The 22,452-nt window shown below is 45.7% G+C and overlaps 1 protein-coding gene across 3 annotated transcripts in view; it reads right to left on the reverse strand.

Moving 5' to 3' along the window:
* Positions 1–22,452, reverse strand: part of KLHDC4 (kelch domain containing 4) — a 29,429-nt gene continuing 6,977 nt past the window's right edge. Inside the window, exons 5-12 of one of the 3 annotated variants that reach the window (XM_042797723.1) lie at positions 21,535–21,671; positions 14,085–14,177; positions 13,008–13,167; positions 5,923–6,004; positions 3,697–3,905; positions 1,949–2,348; positions 912–1,025; positions 1–599 (exon numbers count right to left, since the gene is read on the reverse strand). In XM_042797723.1, coding sequence (XP_042653657.1) covers positions 424–599; positions 912–1,025; positions 1,949–2,348; positions 3,697–3,905; positions 5,923–6,004; positions 13,008–13,167; positions 14,085–14,177; positions 21,535–21,671 — 1,371 coding nt within the window. In that variant the 3' untranslated portion in view covers positions 1–423. Of the gene's footprint in view, positions 600–911; positions 1,029–1,948; positions 2,349–3,696; positions 3,906–5,922; positions 6,005–13,007; positions 13,168–14,084; positions 14,178–21,534; positions 21,672–22,452 lie in introns of all 3 variants that reach the window. The other 2 variants (XM_042797722.1, XM_042797724.1) reach the window with 2 other exon arrangements.

The raw sequence follows: 22,452 nt of genomic DNA on the forward strand, positions 1-22,452 counted from the left end.
TGATGTAACCAAGTAAGTTTATTGTAGAAACCCCTGGAGACATGTTCTGGCCCCAGTCAGGGTAGAAGATTTGGGATCAGTGAACCATTATGATGTGCAGTTTGTCTTGACAGACTCAAAATAACTTTTGAACAGAAATATGACAGTGTTGTATACGCCAGCCTTTGCAGAACAAGTGCCCGGACAGCAATCCTGTTCCTCAAGACCCTCCCACAACCTCGAGGGGAATAACAGCATATCCAGAGCATTAATCAAGTAGGCATATTGAGACTGGTCAGCCCAGAGTCACTCAGAGTAGGCAAAAACTGGAGTGCCAAGACACCTTCTGGACACACTGACTGCCTGGCACATCAGGCTGAGTTCACGGGGGCTAACCATCGCTCCCAGCATGTTTCTTCACTCACACAACAGTCTCAAAAACATCTAGACTGAATCTTCATAGAAAGTCTTTGCCATGGCATGTGCTACTTTTACCACCTTCTTCTCCTTGGCATCCAGGCCCATGTTGCTGCGGGCTAGCTGAATCCAATACCGCTCTGTCCTGGACAGATAGTCTGCATGCTTCTCCTCAGGCTGAACAGACGGGTGCTGCTCCTCTCCTAGTACACAATGGGAGGAAGACAGAAAGAGAGGTCATAAACAGCTAATGAAGGCAATCTGTTCTTCCATGTGTCGATCTGGCCAAGACTACTCTTCAGGTAATGTGTTTAAATGTAATAGCCTAAAAACTTATCGGTAACCAACGAAATTTCTCCTCTACCCTGAGAGCAGTGTACGATGAAAACGTGGTTTCTGCTGGAAAACTCACCTGGATGCCAGCGAAGCCTTCCAGGCTGGCAGTGGAACCAGCAGGCACTGTACTAAAACCCACTTTATATTAGTATGAAGACGACGCTCATCTTAATCATTACCTCCCTCATCTTCACTCTCCTCTTCAGAGCTTTCCTCTTCCTCTTCCCCTCCCTCTGCACCTTCCATATCATCATCCTCTTCATCCGACTCCGACTCCTCCAGCCATTCTTGTGCTTCTTTGATGAGAGAGAAAAATAGAAGAAATAAATAGCAAGCTGATTCCCACTCCTGCACCCAAAACTGTCATGGAGGATGCCAGGGCAAGGTCAGACAGATGTGGCCCTAAGAGAGCTCTGCTGTATTCATTGCCCTCACAGATCCACCCACTGTACAGGGCCTGGTTCTGATGGGGAACAGTGGGAAGAGATGAAACAGTCAGGACAAAGTGAACAGCACAGAACAGCTGTGGAAGAAAAGCTGGTTAGTGCCAATGCTGACAAGAGTCAGCTCTCCTGCCTGGCATTTCTCAGTTTCATGATCGCAGGCAAGACTCTACAACAGTACTGAACACTCGTGTCATGACCATGTAAGCCAGGAATTCAGGGAACTGACTTCTAAACGTGTCACATCCCCTGAGCTAGACTTCCCAGCTTGGGAACAGTGCAGCAGGATATTCAGAGTATGAAGCAAACATACAACACATTTAAAGTACAAAGAGATGACCCCAGCTAATGCCCACATGCTTTGCAATACCGAAGCCCCTCACTGCCTCAAGAAGGCGAGGACAGGCAAAAGCATACATCCTTGTTCTCTGCTGAGTGGACCAGCACAGCACAGCGGGACTTCCCAGGCCAGAACTTGCCACCAGTGTACAAAGATGCTCTGTTTACACTTCTTGGTTTTCAAAGCAGACAGACCAGAGCTCAGCCTCTACAGTGATCACAAAGCTCTGGACCAGACAGGTTTCTGCAGCGATGGTGAGCATAGACGCTGCATATCACACACTCCCAAGTTTTTCCTGTCCAGGAAAAAAAACTACTCAAAGGCTTATCACCACCCCTTGAGGAAGCTCCAGAGTTTTTTTTTTTTCTTTTTTACCCTACTGTAGTGTTGCTACACTACAAGCAGAGAGAGACATCCCACCATCAGAGCTTACTTGGATCCATCTCCACTAGCACATTCCATTCTTCCATCTTGTGTAGGTCGATGCTGTAGAGGTCGCTGAGGGTGAACTGGCGATCACCCACCTCAAACATTCCCCCATACACATAGAGAACCCCGTGCTTCACCGCCAGCATGGCATTTGAACGTGGGCATGGCTCCACTTGCTGGCCCAAGGCTCCATCTTCCTCCTCCTCCTCCGATTCAGACCTCTCCTCTTCTGCAGGTCCAGAGATCACCTGCTTGATTGTCATGACAGTCCCATCTTCTGCAACCACCTCTTTGACTATCTCCACTGGGCCTTGTGGAGGTTGCTTCTCCATTTCCTCATCTCCAGCACCCTCTGCCTCAGCTTGTTTGCCACGTCTTCTCTTCTTCTTCTCTGATTTCGGTCCCTGTTAACAGGAACAAGGAACAAAAGAAGACTGTGTGAATTGTGTGCACCTAATAGCATGTACAGCAGTTAATACAAATACTGTGGATGCTGCTGTGAGGGAGCGGGGAGAATTCAATTATTTTTCACTACAATTTTAAGTCTCAAGTGATAGGTGCACCCTCCCACTCAGCACGAACTTCCACTAGCCATAAAACAAGGAGCAGTGGAACTCCTGGAGAATCCATAGTGCGGAGTTGCTTCCTCTATTAATGTCAGCAGAGGAGACAGAAAACAGCTCTTCTGCTCTCTATCTTGCAGGTGCATGCAGACACACACACAGAGTGCACTAGTCTGTGACAGGAGCAAGGGAAAATAACCCACCATATTATGAAATCAAAACAATTGCTGGGTGCTAAATTACAGTGCATTACCAGGAAGCACTTCAGGTCTTCAAAGCACTGTATGAAAGGGCTGGAAAACAGTCAGCTAAGAAGGCAGAAGCAAACATCTGAGTGCATGTTTGCCTGTTATTATGCAATTGACTTATTCTTGAGAACAAAGCCAGAAACAGAAGGGGTGGAAAGAAGGAAGTTCAACCAGGTCATTTGCACCTCACTTCCTTCTTGAGAGCGGTTCAAACGAAAGCAAAGATCTGAGCTGAGGGCCACATTTCTCAAGTTCCTAGAAGCCAAGGCTAATATTTCATCTATTCTAGTAGCTCATCAACACTTGGGAAAAGAGGGAGGTTTTTTGATGCCAACGCAACATGAGATCCTTTCACAGTAGCTTTTACTGAACTATTTCATGTCAGACTTACACATCTGACCTGGAGCTGGCCTCCAGTAGAACCATAACTATGTTTTCCTGCTGCTTTGTTTCATTTTGCATTACACAACAACGGCGTGCATGCAGCCTGACTCCTGGAAGAAGGGGATTGCCTCCTGAACCACTCTCGCTTCGTGCCAAACCATCAGGGCTCACAGGCTTTCTCTGTTCCCAGAAGGGTGACAGTCTCCATCACGCTGTGGAAGCAGGGCATGGAGAGCACAAGGAGCTACTTGGCAGGGAAGGAGAGAGTCAGCATAAAGTTAGAGAATTCAGTTGGTCTGGTAGCAAAAACCTGCCAGAGTTGCACATTCCCAGTTTCCTTTCTACAGCCTCTCCCCCTCTTCAAAATCAGTGGGCCACAGATCAAAGCAGCAGCCACACCTGGTGGCTCAGCTTCTGAGTAGCCTGAGTTATTAGAAATAGAGTCTTGCTCCACACTGCAAGAGAGATGTATCAGGCCAAAAAAAGGTACAAAGGACATGTGTCAGATGATCAAGGAGAATGAACTGAATAGGTCTCTGTTATTTTTAAAACAAAACCTTTAACTGTCCAGGAAACCAGCGGTTTTTCCCGATGTCATAGAAATAAATATCGTTGAAGAAGTCCCCTTCAATGCTCTCTTCCTCTTCCTCATCATGCACGCCTCCAAACAGAAGGGAGCGGTTATTGGGACCAACTGCCACGGAGAAGCCAGACCTGGGAGTGGGTTTCACTCCAGACGGGTTGAGCCGACTCCATGCCCACTTGTCTGGTAATGGATAAAAGCAAATATGAGCATCAGCAGAGGAGAATCCTGATTGTTTTCCTACCTTCCAAGGCCGCTGGAATTCCAGCGAGTAACAAAGCAATCCATTTTAGACATTCTCAGAACTGCACAGTGCGCCTTCAACAACATTAATCAGAATCACTTGCATTTCCACTTCAATCATGCAGCTAATCCACACATCCCTTCTACCCTTAGCAAGCTGTCTTGTCTTCAATAAAAAGCAAATGCAGAAAGCTATCTTCAGGGTGTACTTTATGGGGCAAGGAACCTCTTGAAAGGTGTATACACCTTTACAGGAGGGTGGAGTTCAAACAAGGACTGATTATAAATAGCCTTCAAGTGCCGAGGAAACGTACCTCTGTTATCCCATGGAGCTCACCCTACACCAGTTCTCTCCACAGGACCCTTCTACTACAATATCTGCCAACTTGCACCACCGCCTTAACCCCCAAAATAGGTACAGTTCATTGTAAGGAGACCCAATCATATTTTAAAAAAGGGCTCAGCAGCAGGAGAAGGCTCACGCTCTAAACCCTCCGCTTTTGCTCCAATCCTTTCTACTCTGGATTTAGACCAAATCCCTAAAATGCAGGCTGGGAGAAGCATATGCACTGGCTAGGCACTGTGTTTCCGAAGGAACCACAATTTCAACAAGATAAACTATAAATAGGACATAATGCAAGTAGGGTCAGGAATCCAGACAATGTATGTGGCCAACCCTCCTCCCCAAATCCCACTTTAAGATGGTCATGTTTAAAGAAATCAATCACAATTTTAACATTTTAGAAATTCAGCTCAAAGAAGAATGTCCCATTCCCTGAGCCAAGGACAAAATACCATCTCCTAAGGGATGTGATAGAACTCCTATTTCTGGGGACATTCACAGATAAACCAGCCAACCATGCAAAAATCACTCTTGATAATATCCCTGCACTAGGTAATCTAATGAGATCACACCCCAGTCTTCTCCTTAAGAGTCTATGAGACACCACTACCAAAGAGAGTCTGTCAAAACAGGAATTTCCAGTGTGGAGAACTTTGAAATCCCAAAGATCTTTTGCTGTGGAACAGAAGAGCAGTGATCAAAATGTCCCAGAGAACAGGAATTTCAAAATGTTGTTTTAATTCCCTCCTACATACAAACCAAAAAAATCCCTGAAATATCTTTTCCTGTAGTTTTTCCTGAAGCTGCCTGTGCAGGCCAGAGCTTCTCACATAGTTATGCAAGGAGCCTGGAGACCCTCAACTCCATCTCCGACTATTCCAGGACCGACTGGGAGGTGTCAACACAGACGACTCTGTGAGCTAGAAGTGATTCTCTGACAAAAAGCATACCCCAACCTTCCTCCAGAGCTCTGCCAGTTTCTCACCCAGCTCCAATCCCCCAGTGCTTCAAGTGTGTCTGAGCTACCATTTACATTAGCTCTGAAATCAAGTCACCTGGAGCTGAGAATCATGACTCCTTGCAGCCTTCAGCTAACCAGAAAGCTTTGCTCAGCAAAGCAGACACAGCCTCATCTTTTCAGGCTGTAAAATGGCGTGTGAGAAGGGGACAGAGCCGCTGTGCAGCGTACAGGCTGCTGCAGCAACAAGCGCCTACTTCCCGTTTCCCTTTGCAGGGCGCAGCAGTGAGGAATTCTGCCTGCATGTATGATGGCCCGTCTTCCTTCTCCAGCACACATGAAAAAAGGAGACCATAATTACTCCAATATGCTCCTGAAACTGCTGTTTCCTTCACCCCGGCCCCTTTCTTTTTAAGCTAGTCACAGTACACAAACGCACTTAGCTACTCCTGGGAAGAAGAAATATTTAAATTGACTCATCTGCTGCGTTTAGCCCCAAAGCAAGCACTGGGGCATAGTGCTTTTTATTAAAAGGGAAATTTTGTTTTAGAGTTGGGGGTTTTTGGCCTGTTATTCAAAGACAGAGAGAGGATTTACATTCACAGTCCTGCAGCATCACTTCCAGCACAGCCCTCCTAGCTGCAGCAGTAGCTTACCCTCCTCCTTGCCTGCACCTTCAGTCTTCAGCAGGAACATATCTGTATGCAGGGTGCCTTTGTCAACATCTTTCTTAATTCTCTGCAAAGAAGGAGAAGACAGGGATGCTCAGTGAAACAGTTTCAGTGGCCCAAAATATAGAGGGTCCAACTTTTCAAGGCCTAGAAAGTCACTCATGTCAGAATAGCGGTATGTGCCATTCTGAACTGACCACCCCACAGATCAGCCTGAATCTGTACATTCCCATGCTGAAAACACAAATACTGTGACTGGTCAAGGAGAAGCCACTCAGGTAATCACGCTGTGGCTCTGGAGCATCAGGCAGCTCACAACCACAGTGTTCAAACCTGGGCTGCTTCCTGGGATGAGCCACAACCAACTCCTGCCTGTGATAACCAGGCAGGGCTCTCCAGGCTCAGATCCTGGGACTCGTGGCTGTATGCAGACTACAGGATGCAGTTTAAGGGCAAGAATTCCAGCACCCAGAGAAGAGAAATAAACTGTCACAAGGGATTAAAACCAGTTGGCTTGCAGAAGGAAGGAAGGACGGGCAGCACCAAGGAAACAGAAGACCCAAGGTCCTGCCTTTTATTCTGCCACCAACAGCATCAGGTGTTCTCAAGGGACTAATTTAACATCTGTGCCTCTGCTTCTCTAGCTGTAAAAGAGAGCAGATACCCACTCCACCAAAGTGGCACACGACAACTTTCCACCAGGCTTGCAAGGCCCTCTGGGATTCTGCCCTTGAATACCGAGCAGAAGCTCAGAGCATCTGTGCTATATCATTTGCAAGGCCCAAGTTTAAATACAGATCTGTGACTAGCACACAGATTCCCAGCCCCTGCCACCTCCCCATCTCCATCCCACCACAGGAGAAGCAGAGGTGACAGCGCGCTCTCTGCGCCACAGCCTGACTGCAGCTGTCGTTTTTAGCATTTGGGGCCCCACAGAGCCTTGAGCAACAGGGTTTTTTTCTAAACAGAAACAGAACAGAAGCCTCACTTGCACCCCTACTAAAGGCAACAGCAAGACACCAGCAAGAGTGGGATCGAGCCTCAGCTGAGGCAATTAAATGCATCATTTTAAATGCAATTTTCCCTTCCTCCTTTCACTGTAAGCCCCTGTACTCCAGTGCTCATAGTAACACGCAGCATTTAAAAGCAGCAGTATGCAACACCACTGTAGGAGGTCTTTTAATAATGTCATTATCCACCCATTCTTCATGCAGAGCTGCTTCCTTGTAATTCCCTTCCTCCTGGGGGCAATGGCATTGCTGTGCTGTGTAACTGCTCCCAGGATGCAGGCAGTGGATCCCAGCAGAAGCTGAGGGCTGGGTCCAGTCCTTAGCAAGATGAGCAGGACTTGGGTGCACCTGAGAGCATAAAAGCATGGTGCTGCTCTGTTCCTGCTGCACATCCATATTCAACACTGTTCCTTGCACCTGACTGGTTTTGTTACTCCATGGCCCTCTATCCAATTTGAAGGAATGGTATTCAATTATTGGAAAGGCAGAAGACAGGAAAGTGTGTTTGAGGCATTGCGCAACACTACTGTAACTTGGATGATGCTGAGAAGCCCCAGGGAAAGCCAATAATGAAGTGCTGGAGGAAAGAGAAGTCTGCTCGCAGTGCAGCCAAAAAGAAGCTTCAGTTAACTTAAGGACCAGGGTCTGCCTATGGGGCTGTCTTGGGAAATCTGTTAGTTCAGGGCTGTGGCTCGTGTGTCTTCTTGCTCTTCACATGCACCTAAATATGCCCATTAGCGAACAGAAAAACACACACTGGAGAGATCCTCTTCTATGCAACCACTTCAATGAAGTCAACAACTGCACTATTCCACCTACTGTCCTTGAGCAACAGAACACTGGGCACACAAGGGACAGGAAGCCTGCAGGAACAAGCATCAGTGACAGTCCTATTTTCTGAGTAAGAAGTTATACAGTGATGACTCCTTCAGCCACTGCCTGTTCTCCAGCCCATGGAAAACGAGCAAGACAAATTTCTGCATTGGTGAGTGGTTCTGAGGCACAGCTAGAGGAGCTCTGGTGTTTGGAGGGGCTGGGAGCTGCCCACTTTGAAGAGACCCTTGAGAGAGCTGTCAGGGCAGGAAGGGAAAGAAATACCTTCTAGGAAAGGTGCTGTTACATATTAAATACACCAATTCATCGCCTGGCGGCGCACACACTGTGGCATCTACAGCAGTAGCTCTCAAGTTCAAGGGGCTGTGAGTCACTGTGCTGAGCAAGTGCCATCCTCTGGTGATGTCACACTTTCCCATCTCTGTCACACAGGTCTAGAGCAGCAGAAGTCACCAAGAAACTACAGGCTGTGGACAGCTGAGAGAGCGCAGCCTTTTCAGTCTGTCCCTCACCTTAATCAAATAGCCCACCAAGTCTCACCTAAGCAAAGAGCTGTCAGGAGTGGATGGGCAGAGGAGAGGGACCTTGTAGCACTGAAGTGCACCCCAGTGACTGTGAAGTGCCTGTCTGCTAAAGAGAACAGAAAGGGTGGTTATTTTCTCCTCAGTCCCAGGCAGGCTGCAGTTTGTCCTTAGATGCTAGACAGAGCACACATTCCAATGGGCAGGGGGCACACAGGCTGAAGTGAGCAGGAGCACAGCAAGAAGTGCACTGTCTGCACAAAAGGAAGGGAAACAGCAAATACTGAAAGAGCAGTTGGCTTCACTCACTATCATACAAGCTGCGCAGAATAACTGCATTATTTTCCTCCCGAAAACCACATGGCTCCCTGTAGTAAACACGCTGCGTATGCAACATGACAAAGCTTCCTGGGCTGAGAAAACCCCAATGAGGTGGAGTGGGAGTTAGTTATTTGTTGTCAAAGAGATGCCTGTTTTCCCCAACTCATGTTGGCTCAAAAGCAGACATATCACCAGCAAGCAGTACACCGCTACCGGAGAGATCAATCCTCTCACATCCAGGACACCCACTTGCCTTGAGCAAATCGCTCTGTCAGTCACAAGAGGCTCCTGTTCCCCCCACTGTCCTCCTTGCCTTGAAGTTCCAGGTGTTTGCTTTCAAGCACAAAACTGCCTTGGATATCCACAGCCTATTGTTTGCACATCAGGAAGTTACAAGAGCTTTACAGGTATTCGCTAAAAAAACAAACAGACAGTGGAGACATCACTGACAGACAGCAAGATGTCTGTTTATCCTTCAAGGAGCAAGGAAACTGAGTCACGGAGAGCTGTTCTTCAGAAGAAGGGGAACCAGGATTCCCCATGTACAATGTGCTAAACATGTCTGTAAAGAGATCAACAGTGGCAAAATACATCCAATTAGCAGAAGCCCTTAGCAGGCAGAACTACAGAGGGAACCAGTCCCATAAGACCCTGCAATTCAGGCGAACACTTCAGCCCTGCCACAAGCAATCTCCCAGCAGAATCCACTTCAACTTTGCAAAGCTTGCCACTAAAAAAAAAAAAACCACCCTAAAACCCCCCAAAAAACCCACACGCTAGTTGTCTTTGGCATCCAAAAGCCTTGCGTGCATGTAACGCCAGCCCTCCCATGGCTTGTAGGCTGCTTGCACCTGCAAGGTAGAGCAGCGTTAGCCTCCAACACCTCCTGGCTGCACTCACAGTGCCAGTCAGGCACAGTGCGCTCATGTTGCCTAGCAATAGAGAGGTCTCATCACTTTACACAGCCAAAAATGCAGCTTGCTGCAGCAAGGCCCATCCCCAGCATAAGAAATGGGTAAGGACATCTTTAAGATCAGCAGGAGAGCAAGTCTGAGCTCCTTGCGGGATTTTGAGGTACATTTTAGACAAGAACTGGCAACGCCCACGACAGCTCCTTCTGTAAGGGAACGTAGAAGTTGCCTTTGTCATTTTTAGGCTGCAGATGAAACACAGGGACACCACTGTGCTAAGAATCATGCCTTTTAAAACATCAGGCACGCTCTTCTCAATTTGCACACCAACATCTCAAGTTAGTTGCACTTAGGGCTGTAAAGCTCCTTTTTCGCCATGTGCATCCTGGTTGTTCACCGTTTGGTCAGCAAAATCTAGTGGCTGGCACAGGCAAAGGCATGTCTGGGTACCAAGGTTCTTGTCCTGGCTCTGTATACAAGTACTGGAGTATTTAAGACAAGTCACTTGATCTTTTCTGCCTCTATATCCCCAGCCATGAAAGAGACTTTCTTATTTATGTCACATGAAGTGAATTCAGCAACATGGCCTGGACTGACAGACGTTATTGAAAACTGACCCTCCATGCTACAGTTCTGCATGCAGGTCTAGAAAAATCAAAGCAGGGACCGAATCTCTCTGCTTCTGCCTTCCCAGCTCACAACGCTTGCTGACCAGACTGAGGATGGGCAGATTGACCACTCAATCAGGGGAACGTCCCTGGCTGCGAGCCGACAGTGCTGCTCAAGCTTTAGAGAGCGCCAACAGCCAGCTGGGTACAAAGGTGCCTACAATTCCACCCACAACCATGAATCTCCTGGGCTTACATCTCTTTCTGCCCTAGGCAACGTGCATTATACCACACCGCACAGCTATTTTGGTACAGTACTTCAAAGCAGATTTACAAGGGCTAAGGGGACCACAGGACATAAATGCACCAGAACTGCCCATCGCATCACAGGAAAGCGGCCTTGCCACATCGCAACTCTCCTCCAGCAATGTGACAGCCATATCATGCTGATACTAAAATAGAGGAGCTATTATAATTTCCACTCCTCCTCCCTCCAAGCCAATTCACACCGTATACATGTTTGGTAGCAGCTCTGGCCTCAGGAGGGCCTCCACACAAATCTGCACCTTTTTTTTTACAGCATGTGTGCAACTTAATGCTGCCTCTTATTAAAGGAGAAGTCTCTGTATGACTTGGTGAATGGTACTTTGCTTGTGCACTTGCCTGGTTTCATATGCAAAAACGTCTTCCTATGTCCAAAAATGTCTTCATAGCACTCCCGAATGTAGCATCTGCCTCTCTAATTGGAGACAAGGAATAGGTCTTCTCCTGTGCCTGCCCAGCTCCAATTAAGTATTGTTTCCTCCACTGTCTACCTTTTATTTCTCCCAAGAGTACCCCAGCCAAAGACTCGAGTGGAGTACAGAAGTCAAACACACTTTCTTCCCTTTGAAGTAAACCCAAAGAGACTGAGCTTCACAACTGGCTATAAGCAAAGACACGATGAGAATTAAATAGCCACATATTAACAAAGTGGTGTTTCTCCTAGAGGGGTTAAATCTTGCTGAATTAAATTTTCAGCGGCATGCTAAAGGTTTGTTGCCTTTGCATCTCAAGAAAGCCAGAGAAAATTGTGTCCAGTGCTTTGGTCGGTTTGTAGCTCAGCTGCACCATTCCTGCCTGAAAGTTCACTTGTGCTACAGAATACACAAGCAAAGTCTCTGTTAGGAATGCCACATCAGAGAGAAGCAGATTTAGCTCTCTGTATTCCAAAGGAAGTAGATTTGTAACAGGAGTGGTTGGTTAAATCTAAAAGGTGTTCTCCAAGCTGGAGAGGAATTGCACCCGGCTCTTACCCTTGCTCAGTGGCCTGCATAAAGGCTGAGGGCAGCTTTGCATTCCTCCATCCCTTTTACTTCATTTTTATTACCTCAAAACAACCCAGAGCAGTGCAACAGAGCCCAACCTCAAAATGTGGAGCAGAATCAAGTGCAAGCACACGTTAACTGTTGTATTTCCATGGGGCTCTGTGTGCACTTGAAACCCAGATGCTTTTGGTAGCCATGAGATCCACATCCAGCATAGCATGCAGGCTCGTGCTTCCTTCCCACACTCGAGAGTGAAGAAACAGGACAGAGAAAGGAAGAGGACAAAGCTTTCAGGTAGAAAATGCCTCTGTATTGTTACTGCTATTTAATCAAATGCACAACTGACGAGATACAGTCCTAAGCACAGGCCGGGAGGAGGCACAAATGCTTCTAAATATATAGACTGACTATCTTCTCTCCCCTTTCCCTGCTTTTCCTCTTTGTTCATTTATTCACATCAGAAGAACAACGCGTCCTCCTCCCCCAGCGACGCACTGCTGGAAGCGATGCCTTTCCACTGAGACAGTAGCAGCAGGATCTGGGTCTTCTGTCTGCATTCGCAACATTAAAAGCTTTTGCAGGAGCCTTTTGCTCAATGAAATATTTACTTCCTCCTGCCCAGCATGGAGACAGGGATACTTGGTCAATGAGGACATATGGTCTAAAGGGCTATCCAGTATAAATTACCATGAATAACAAAGCAAGAAGCAGAGCAGAGGAAGCCTGGTGCTCATCAGAAGTCTTCTTGGCTTATTGAGTTTGCTAACTAGTGCTGCTCCCTTAACCCTTTCACTGATGAAAGAAAATACATGTCTCCTGGCAGCTGCTGCTTTTAACCTGCAAGTGCTGGAACATGGACAAGTATTACCCAAGAATGCTTTAAGCTGGCAGCAACCACCACTGTTGCCAAAAAACCCATCATTTCTCCCAGTTGTTTATTCCTATCTCAGTGATATCACCTCCTTATACTGGATTAGATTAGCAGGAAAAAAACAATATTTATTTTAACCAAGAAAGGCTCCTCCATCAGCACAGAACTGCATGAAGAAAGGCACAATTAGGTCTCTTTTGGTACTAGTACTGGTTCACAGCAGCCTGAACCATCCTGCGTACAAACAATCCAAGGACACAACTACTCATTCACTCCATGCTGGCATAACCACAGGCTAACACGCACACTCATTACCAGGTTTTTCTGGACACTTGACAGCTGCTTGACATGCAGAAACATTGTCAGGCAGAGCAGTGGGCAGTTATGTGATGAGATCACCAAATCTTGCACTGGAGACCAGGCTTGCAAAACTGAGCAGATGGAAGTAGCAGTACAGAGATGTCAATGATGTCAATTTTGCTCTCCCAAACTCTAAGCCCACTGCCCTCTCCAAGCAGTTAAAACACAGGACTCCACAGTCAAGACAAGTCAAGATCATCACATTGGCCTTGTTTATGCAACTTGAGTTTATCACATTTTAATTTTCACTTTAGCCCCTTAGTTTTTCCATCAATTACTCTGGCATCCAGTAAATGCTGCACTGGCTTACCATGAAGTCTCTCCTACCTGTTTGGAGTAGCCTCCATAGATGATTATATTGCCCTCAGGAGTGGTAGCCATTTGACACCCAGATCTTGGAGCAGGCCCAATTCCTGATGGAGACAGCTTGCTCCAGGTGAACGAGTCCAGGTTGAAGGCATACACATCATTGTAATAGATGTAATCTCTAGGGAGAGCAAATCAGTACATCACAGGTTTTTGTAATGGTCACCATTTAGAACAGGATAAAATATCACTTCAGGAACAGCACCAGGAACCTCTGAAGAGGTACAACACCTTATTCAACTCCTTACATTTATGGCTTTTCTCCTTCCATAGCAACATACAGAAGATTCGTTCAGGTGAAGGTTATTATTTCAGTGCAACAATTTGCATTTGACAAAGCTCCTTTAAGCAAGACCTCTCTGGGTTCTTTTTTACCCATGTCATTCCCTACTACAATACAGGTTTCATCAAATCTATCCACTTACTACAACCCAAGGTAACAAACCAGAACACAAAAGATCAGAACAGATTAGAGCTATGTCTGTCTAGGGGGTCGGAAAAAATAACCATATATCCCTGTTCTCTTTCTACTAGCAACTCACATATCACTAGTAGAAAATGCTCTGCACAGGTTAAACTCCCAAGGACACAGCCAAATCTAGGGTGGCCTTTGCAATGTGCACTGTGCTCCCAGGGACTGTAGTTATGCTGCATATTGTCTCCAAGATAATACACAGTTCAGTGCTCTTCGCAGTCCCCATGACAGTGTAGCTGTGACCTCATGTAGTACGTGAGAGCCTACTGGAGAAGATGTTTCTAGGAAGACAAGGCTCTTTGACAAGACTCAGAGGCAAAAAGTGATGTATTGAGCTTTATCTACAAGGATAAGTAGCTACTTCAGTGATTAGCTAAGTGGTAGAATGGTTTCTCAAACACTTGAGCGTTTTAAATCAAGATCACTTGTATTTCTAACATAAAAGTCTAGTTCCATAGCGGTACTGCTGAGGATAATACTTGCAATAAAGCCCAGCTTTCTGTTACAGATAAAATTCTGTTGTCTTTTTTACAGAGGATTCAATACATCCTGCGGTAACTCACCTTGCGCTCTCATGGAAACCTCCGAAGATCATCAGCTGTCTTTTGCAAGCAACCATTCGATGTCCACTTCGTCCAGAGGGACCTCCTGATGCCCTGAAACACAAAGAAATTCCACTTATCAGCAACATTCCCTTTCCTGTTAGTGTGACAGTCCATTCTTATTGAAGTCATTGGCAGCTGGGCTGGTTGAGTTCAGCTTCTGTTCTCCTGGAATGGGAAACCATGGGGAACTTCATTGCCTTAATACATATGTATGCTTTTCTCCAGAACAGTATGTGTGCTCTCCCCGTAACTCTTAATATTTGCAACACAGGCATTTTACAGCAACAATTTTATTCCTGGTGATAAGCCATCGAGTCCCTAACAGCACCCATAGTCTTGAAGTCAGGAGCTAATTTTTCAGGACAGTTTAATGAATAGCAGTTAACTCCTACAACTGCACAAAATGCACTTCAGAGAGAGATGTTTTCTCCAAGTACCAAGTAAGAACCAAGAGTCTGGCTTTGACATCCACTCTCCTTCAATGCCTTAAGAAATCACATACCCATAGAGCCCCCACTCATCCACCTGCGTTCAGGATATAACATCGAACTAGTGAGAAGACTTTGTAAATTACTTAGATTTCCTCAAGAACAAAGGCACTGCAGCCAAACAAGTCATCGTTATTATCTTACGGATTAAAAAGCAGCTACACATCACTGTTCTGCTCTTTCAAGCTTTCCTGACCTTTCAGTTAAATGTGCCACTTCATTTCCAGGAACAAGGAACAACACCCCATCTGTCACATCCAAAAGCTTCACACGAAGCCAGGCAGCTGATAACGACTTTCCTGAGAGGCAATGAAGATGCACCTTCCTTCATGTTTACCCACAGACTGAGCTTCATATGAGAGAGAACAAAAACAACTTCAAGAACTCTCAAAGCAAAGACAACTTAAGGCCCAACTTCAGAGAAAACAGAGGTTTGCTTTGTGTGTTCCTGCCCTCACAGATTAATATATCTCATTTTCACTCTCGCTGAGGAGTTTCCCAAAGTGCACACAGTTAGCACCACTGAACTCAGCAAGACTTCTCAAATAGGCAGTGTTAACAAGTGTTAAGTGGTTGCAGAATCAGGGCCTAAATAAATAAGAAACTTGCTCACTGCTGAAAACAACAACAAAACCTAAACCCACAACCCTACTGCTATACTTTAACTGGCAGCAGGTAGCTGTAAAGTGTGGTGACAGATTTCTGTGGAGAGAGAAAATGAGGGCCCTTATCCACCATCAAAAATGACAATCTCACACCAGTCATAATGAAAAACTCCAGGCAGAACAGCAGCGTTTGGGTAAGACTGAATGAATATTGATTGCTTGGACTTTTTATTCTAACAGAGAGTAGGGTTTTCTAGGTATTTACTGGATTTTTAAGTATCACCCTGCGGAACTACTCTAATGTTAATTTCATCAAGATCTGAAATCATTATTTTCTCTTCTGTAACAAAGCTCTCACGTTATTATTCCAAAGGATGGCACCTTCTAAAATATTTTTTTTTCCTTAAAGAAGGAATTAAAAAAATCAACATTAACAATAAAAATCCTGTTCTCAGAGAGTATCTTCCGCCTTGCTTCTCAAACAGATTTTCTCCAAGTCAAAAATCAATTCTGAACAATAAAAAGTTTATTCATTGATGTGTGTGTTTTAGTAAACAAGTTCCCACAAGTGCACAAATTAACTCAAAGACACAAAAACATCCAGTCTGGGGCCCGATCCTAATTCAGAGAAGTCTCACTGGCACCAGCACCACTTGCTCTCGATCACAAGGCTGTCCTCTCCCTTCTTTAGGCTAACAATACAAGCTACAAAAACAGACGCTGAAACACAGTTCCAGGAGGCCTTGCCCTGCACAGTATTGCATCATCTCAGCCTCTTTGGCCTTAGCGTTACACATTGCAGGAATAAGCTAGAAAGGAAAGCTTACAGCCTTTGATGTGAGGATATGAACTTCTAAACTTGTAACAACTGCTCTTGGGAAGTATTTTTACATAGAGCAATTCATCCAGCCAAGGTCCTTTGTCTCCAGTCTCCAAACACAGCACTAGAAAAACCAAATGGCACAGTCAAGCAGGACTGGCAGTAACGTATAACCATGCTGCCACACCAGAAGGCACTTGCTGCAAGCTCGAACACTTGTTTCCCAAATGCAAACTGTCTCCTCTTACCTGTATTGTTGCTCATGGTCCAAAACAAGCAATTTTGAAATGGTTTCACAGACTTTATGATTAATACTCTACTTCATGGGGTTGACACCAGAAAGCAGACATGTGGGAGGAAGCTGTAAATTCTCCAGATTTTTTTTAAAAATAGATTTAAAAGATAAGTCTGGGTAAGGACTGGCTCTACACATGTACAGCATGAGTCTGATCAGAATTGCTCCATAAGGAATTTGCTGTTGCTTGGGGAGTTACTCTGGGACTTATAGTAACATAACAGAGCTGAATTCAGCCCCCAGATTCAAGAATTAAAGACTTATATGTCACAGTGGCTACAGACTGCATAAATGAGTTACCTTTCCATTCATTCCTTCATCCAGAGGATGCTCGGATGAATCTCGGAACCTTTCCATAATAATAAAAGTGATGATGCATTGAACATCCCATCAAAGGGGCATTTCAGGACAAAGCACTTTTATCCTCCAGTACTGGAGGCAGCTGAAGCCCAGGACTGTTGAGTTTTACATCTTCCACCTGTGAATGCAAGCAAGCATTCTGTTTAACAGCACACATGGCATACCCATGTGTTTGTCTGCTCAGTTAGGAAGTCCACAAGTGAATACACAAAGGCACAAAATCCTCAAATGAAATCCCTTGCAAAGTAATCAACAGCTGTACATTTAGATCCTGAACTATCAAAGAACAAGCTCACAAGGCTCACTTCTGGGCTGACAAAGGAAGTCTACTCAAGCCACACCAAAATACCCTTCTTTTCTTTAAGCACTAATGCACCTTTCTACCTTGTGTTGTAGGATCTGATCTTTCTGGTGACAGATGGCACATGAGTAAGAACCATCAATCAGAAACAAACCTCTGCTGAAAGGCATCCTGCACTGCAGTGACTGGTCCAGTTCTCTCCGTAAACAGTGTTAAACATACACTTGTGAAACACTCCCCTGAAATATTTATAGCACCACATCTCACAAAACTGTTATGGGAAGTTATCATTAACATTCCAGTATTAAAGGGATGGGAGTTATGCAGGCTCAAAAGGAAGACAAAGAACTACACAGAGGAGGGATCTGCCAGTTCCCAAACACAATCCCAAAGCATGATGCTCCCTGTCTCTCAGAGAGTGCACTGGGCCACACAGAGCTGAATAAAAATGTTCTCTCTTGGAAGGAATGAGGCAATTAGGTTAAAATATTGCTTAGCTCTAAGGCAGAGTAACAAACAGTTCATGCACTGAGGCAACCTTGTGAATCACACAGATGATAAGGCGGTTCCAATAAGTCAGAGTCAGTTGCTGACAAGTCTTCTAATGTGCTGAGATTTGTTGCATTTGGACCATATTTGTAGATGCAAAATGCAAGTAAATATAGCTAAATACTGCTGAATATAGCAATTTTTAACTCTGTCAGACTGGCACCACTGTGCTCTGCGCTAGGAGATAACGAAGATCCACGTCCCCAGCAGCCTTTGCAGATGCAGCACAGGGATGAGTTATTCAAGGTTTTCTCTTCAAAAGTGTTTTACAGTCAAGCCTCTTATGACACCAAGATGGTCTGTGGCATGAACCGTAGGCAGGAAGGACAACATAATTGTCTCAAATCTAAGTTGTAGGGGCTGGAATAACTAGATTTCCTAGAACTGCAAGTTCAAATCACAGCAAGGTCATCTTAGCTATTCAATCCACACAAACCCACCTGAAACTGGGCACATGTAATTCTTCCAATGTGGAACAAAACCAGAAACTGTCTCTCTTGTCCAGACATTTCTTAATGAATAATTATGTTACTCTATTATTTACATTAAAATGACATCTTACAAACCCAACTGACTTTACTGAATAGCAATCTGTACCCCAAATGCCTATCACCAGGCATTTATTCAGGTAATACTGCTACCACATTGGACACACGGAATTATTGCTTGGCCTGCTATGTGAAGGCTTCTTGGACCAAGGCTGTGACCCAACAAACCCACACAAACTGCCCCCTCCATTTAGTGTTCCCAAACATTCACTCCCCCAGTACCACTAGCCCCCAAACTGACCACCACTGTCACCAGTCACTCCAGCTGGTTAATGGTGATCCAAAATAAGCAGGTGCTTCACTTCAGACAAACATGAGAAAGCTATGGGGAAAAACTACAGCAGCAATGGGATTCCCTGGCAAGAAAAGCAAAACGCTGAAGGAAGTGAAATGCAGCACGTGTTATGATCGTAGCTTTAAAAAAAGAAAGAAGTCCCTCGTACAACTCAATCATCTCTGCCCTTTCCTCTCCCCCTTTCCAAGCAGACTGTAATCAAGATGCCATATGGAAAAGCAAAGAGGCAGCAGAAACTTGATTTTCACACTCAGTCAGGTTAGCATTAAAACAAAGACATCCCCTCCCAGCCTCCTCCGCCAGATGCCTCATTAATGCAGCTCCTGGAGCTCTGCCCAAGGATGGGGAGGAGATGCACTTTGTTTTATTCGAACACTGGGACCAGGGCATGGGCATTTTCAAAATTCTGGCAAGGCTGAAAGACAGACATTCACCCAAACACATAAGGAAGCTCAAATGGAGTAGCTCCTTCATGGGACAGGGAGAAAAAAAATCATCTGAGTGCTTTCACCCATATAATTTATGATGCTTACTTAGAAAATATCTATCTTTTATCTACTAAGAAACAATGAAGTATCAATGTCTCCTCAAATGCATACTCCCGCTGTAGCATGGCAGCCAAGGTGACAAATGAGAACCAACACCTGAGGCTGGAGAGTAGTTCTGGGTAGCTTGAAGAGCATGGTACCTAGAACTTGCTCCCTAGGTGAGACTGGGAACTCCCCTCGGCAATCTGGCTCCCTCCTCACTAAGTAACAATCCATCACAACAAAATCTCTTGCCCCATGGTTTTAGTCCACTGGGGCCTGGGACTGCTGGGAGTATCCTGCAACTTGCAGCACATGCCAACTTCATGCTCAGCTCCAGGGAGGGAACCGCTGCTTTTGAAGTATAAGTTACACTCAGCATCCTCAAGGCTGCTCTCCCACATGGGATAAAATGCGGGATGAGTAGTGCCTCATAACCATCTCACTACTTCTTCCCAGGCAGATCAGGTACTGCAGCATTTGTTTTGGGAGTGGAAAACCCTAAATCAGCTCTACAGCAAAGCATCTGCAAACCCACGAGAGAACAATTTGCGCCATCAGTGGTGAAGCTAACGAAGCCTCATCTGGATTCTCTGATGGCTCACAAAAAAATAATCTCCCGCCCTCGCTCTCCCTGCAGCTGGGTATTAACACTGCTCTCCAGTGAGGATTTTTTCGACCAAGACTTTGGTTGAAATGTTCTCTCAGTAGGGACTCTATGGCGAGCATCACTTCCTCCCCGCCCGCCCCCCCCCGCCTGCTCATATGAAACTGGTAGGAATGTAACACACTTGAGTTCACCTCCTTTATTTGGCTGAAATTGAGTAAGGGATTCAGAAGTTATTTTGGGGGAGCTGGGAGGGGTACAGTCACAGTCATTACGTCAGCTTCTGCCTAACAACAATAGGCAGATCAGCCTGCACAGTGACAGGTCCTTTAAATCCTTGCACCTCTTAAAGAGCCCTCCGTCATTTTGGAGGGTTTCTCTCACCCTCACTTCTCAAAGACAAGCAGGACTCACTAGAGTAAACCTGGCTTCCTGTAACATGGCAAATTACAGCTGCTATTAGATTAACACTGCCAGGTCTGGAGCCAAGAACCACACTGATAGACAGGAACCAGCCACTTATGAATTGAGCAGTTTTCCCTCAGCCTCCCAGAGCCACTCAAAAGGACAATCCCTGGATTCTCGCAGAGCAGTTGGCTGCTGGGATCCTGTGCGGTGAAGCATCCCTCTAACCCAGCCTGGTTTGGACTCCTTGGGATTTTGACATTTTGGCTCTACACACCCCCTTGCACCTTCCACACCAGAGTCCCTTCAGTCCTAGATTAACATTAGTAAAATTAAACCTCCACACTTCCCCCTTGTCAGGCAGTATCACTGCTAACATTTTGTTGGGAGGGGGAAAAAGGCAGAGAGGCACCATGACTCACGGTGTGGCCTCAGGCAAGTGCCAAGGCAGAGCCAGGGCATCCATCTCTGCACAGCTCAGTCCTAAACCACTCAATTACTGTGCAAGAAGACAGACAGACAACAGGCACCTGCACTCTGTAAGTGGGGTGAAAAGTGATCAACCTAGGCAGATTTAGGGCTTCCCAGCTGAAGGAAGGACATGGAGCTCATAACCAGGAGCTTGACAGGTTAAACAGCAGATGAGCAAGTGGTCAAAAACTGGTGCCTTCCCCAGTGCCACCTCAAGGGTCAGCGGCATGGGAGTTCCAGCCCACCCAAAGCTGCCCTTTGACTAAGCCCACAGTCAAGACAATCCCCAAATCCAGAAGAAAGTCTATGTCAGAGTCAGAACCAAAGGCACGCCTCCTGCCTCTCAGTCCTCTGAATGACCCACCAGGCTCTTCTCTCATGCAAATATAAACATGAGCAGCAAAACCAAGAAGCCAAAGGTTAAGGAAACATTAGGAGAGGACTTCAGGCCAGATCCACAGAAGACATTTAGACACCTTAATTCCTGACAAAAACTACCAGGGTTTTTGGCACATATGTATTTTGACAGGTCTGAATTATTGGCTTGTTTATCCCAAGGAATCCTGAGGCAACAAACGCCAGTTATCAGGAGTGAAGCTGGCTCTGTGGATAGATACAAGCTGTCTTCTCAAGCAATGGTAAAATTGAGAGATCCTTGCACTGGTCTTGTACAGCCCTGCCAAGAGGAGCCCAGGCAGATGGAACAACAAATACTGTTTTGAAATTGGACACCTACACCCGCCATGGTGCTGTTGATGATACTCTTTCCTTCAGTGAAGTAACATCACAGCACACCCATGATCCAGAAGTCACATATTAAATAAAATAGCTTTGGCCTCAATAGACTTGGAACACATGTCTCATTTCCACTTCTTTCTGGAGGCTGTCCTCTCCACCATTTCTAGGATGGGCACCTCAGTACTCAAGGCAGAGGTGAGAAGACAGCTGGGAAATCACAGCACTATACCAGGAATCAAACTCAGATTATGCTGGCATGGTTCCTCATAAGGTCAACATCACTAACTTCAGAACACATCACAGAACCATAGAATACCAGGTTGGAAGGGATCTCAAGGATCATCTGGTCCAACTTTTCTTGGCAAAAGCATGGTCTAGACAAGATGGCCCATCACTTACTTGATCTGTTCCCAGGTCTTGGTAGCCAAATGCAGGACCCAGAGATCCTTGTAATGATAGAACTGTTCCCCGTTGGGAGATGCAAACTCCCCGCCAAAGACCCACAGCTGCCCGCCAGCTGTGGGCACCACTGCCGCCTGCCAGGAGAAGGAAGAGCTGGATCAGACAAAGGTTCGGAAACCAGAGACAGAAGAATTTTCAGTCAAGCGTGCAGCTGCCTCCAAATACCAGAGCAGACAAGTGGCAGCGACTGCTCCTGCCTTGACAATAGCAGCTCTCTGGGGCTGAAAATGGAAATTTTAAATACAAGTTACTCATAGTTTACCACACCTTCCCTATAGCAAAGGAAAGCTGTCCAAGGAGCTGGGCTCCTCCCACCTCCCAGCATCTCGAGTTCCAGTTCTACAAATTCAAAGTTCCCTGGGAAGCATCCTAGGATTTAATTTAACAACAACTGTTCAATCTTTCCATTCACCAAAAGGAAACCTCTCCACATCTGAGGCTCTGCAACATTTTACCCATCCTTTAGTCACATAAATAGCATCGTGCAGAAGACATACTGGGGCTGATAAGCTGTGCCATGGGAGGAACAGGGGCATTTCCTGCCTCTGAGACACATCTAACATCCCAGCACTGTGCAGGCAGAGTAATGCAGAGAAAACTCTTTTGGAAAAGGCCATTAACAGTGCAAAATTGCCCTTTGCAGTTTGTGTAGGTTATAAAACAACAAACAGTAAAGAAGCCAAGCCGTAGCACAAGTTCAAACCTGACACTTCCCAAGACCTGAAAAACATTACTGATCCCTCTGGGGGAAAAAAAAAAAAAAAAAAAAAAAAAGTCTCAACCAAAAAAACCCCAAACACATGAGGAAATTCTCAGCATTTGGACAAGAGGACACTGTTACTGCTTTGATTAGGG

This window comes from Tyto alba, unplaced genomic scaffold (genome assembly GCF_018691265.1).
Source record: "Tyto alba isolate M040663 unplaced genomic scaffold, T.alba_DEE_v4.0 Super-Scaffold_26, whole genome shotgun sequence".
Classification (NCBI taxonomy): domain Eukaryota; kingdom Metazoa; phylum Chordata; class Aves; order Strigiformes; family Tytonidae; genus Tyto; species Tyto alba.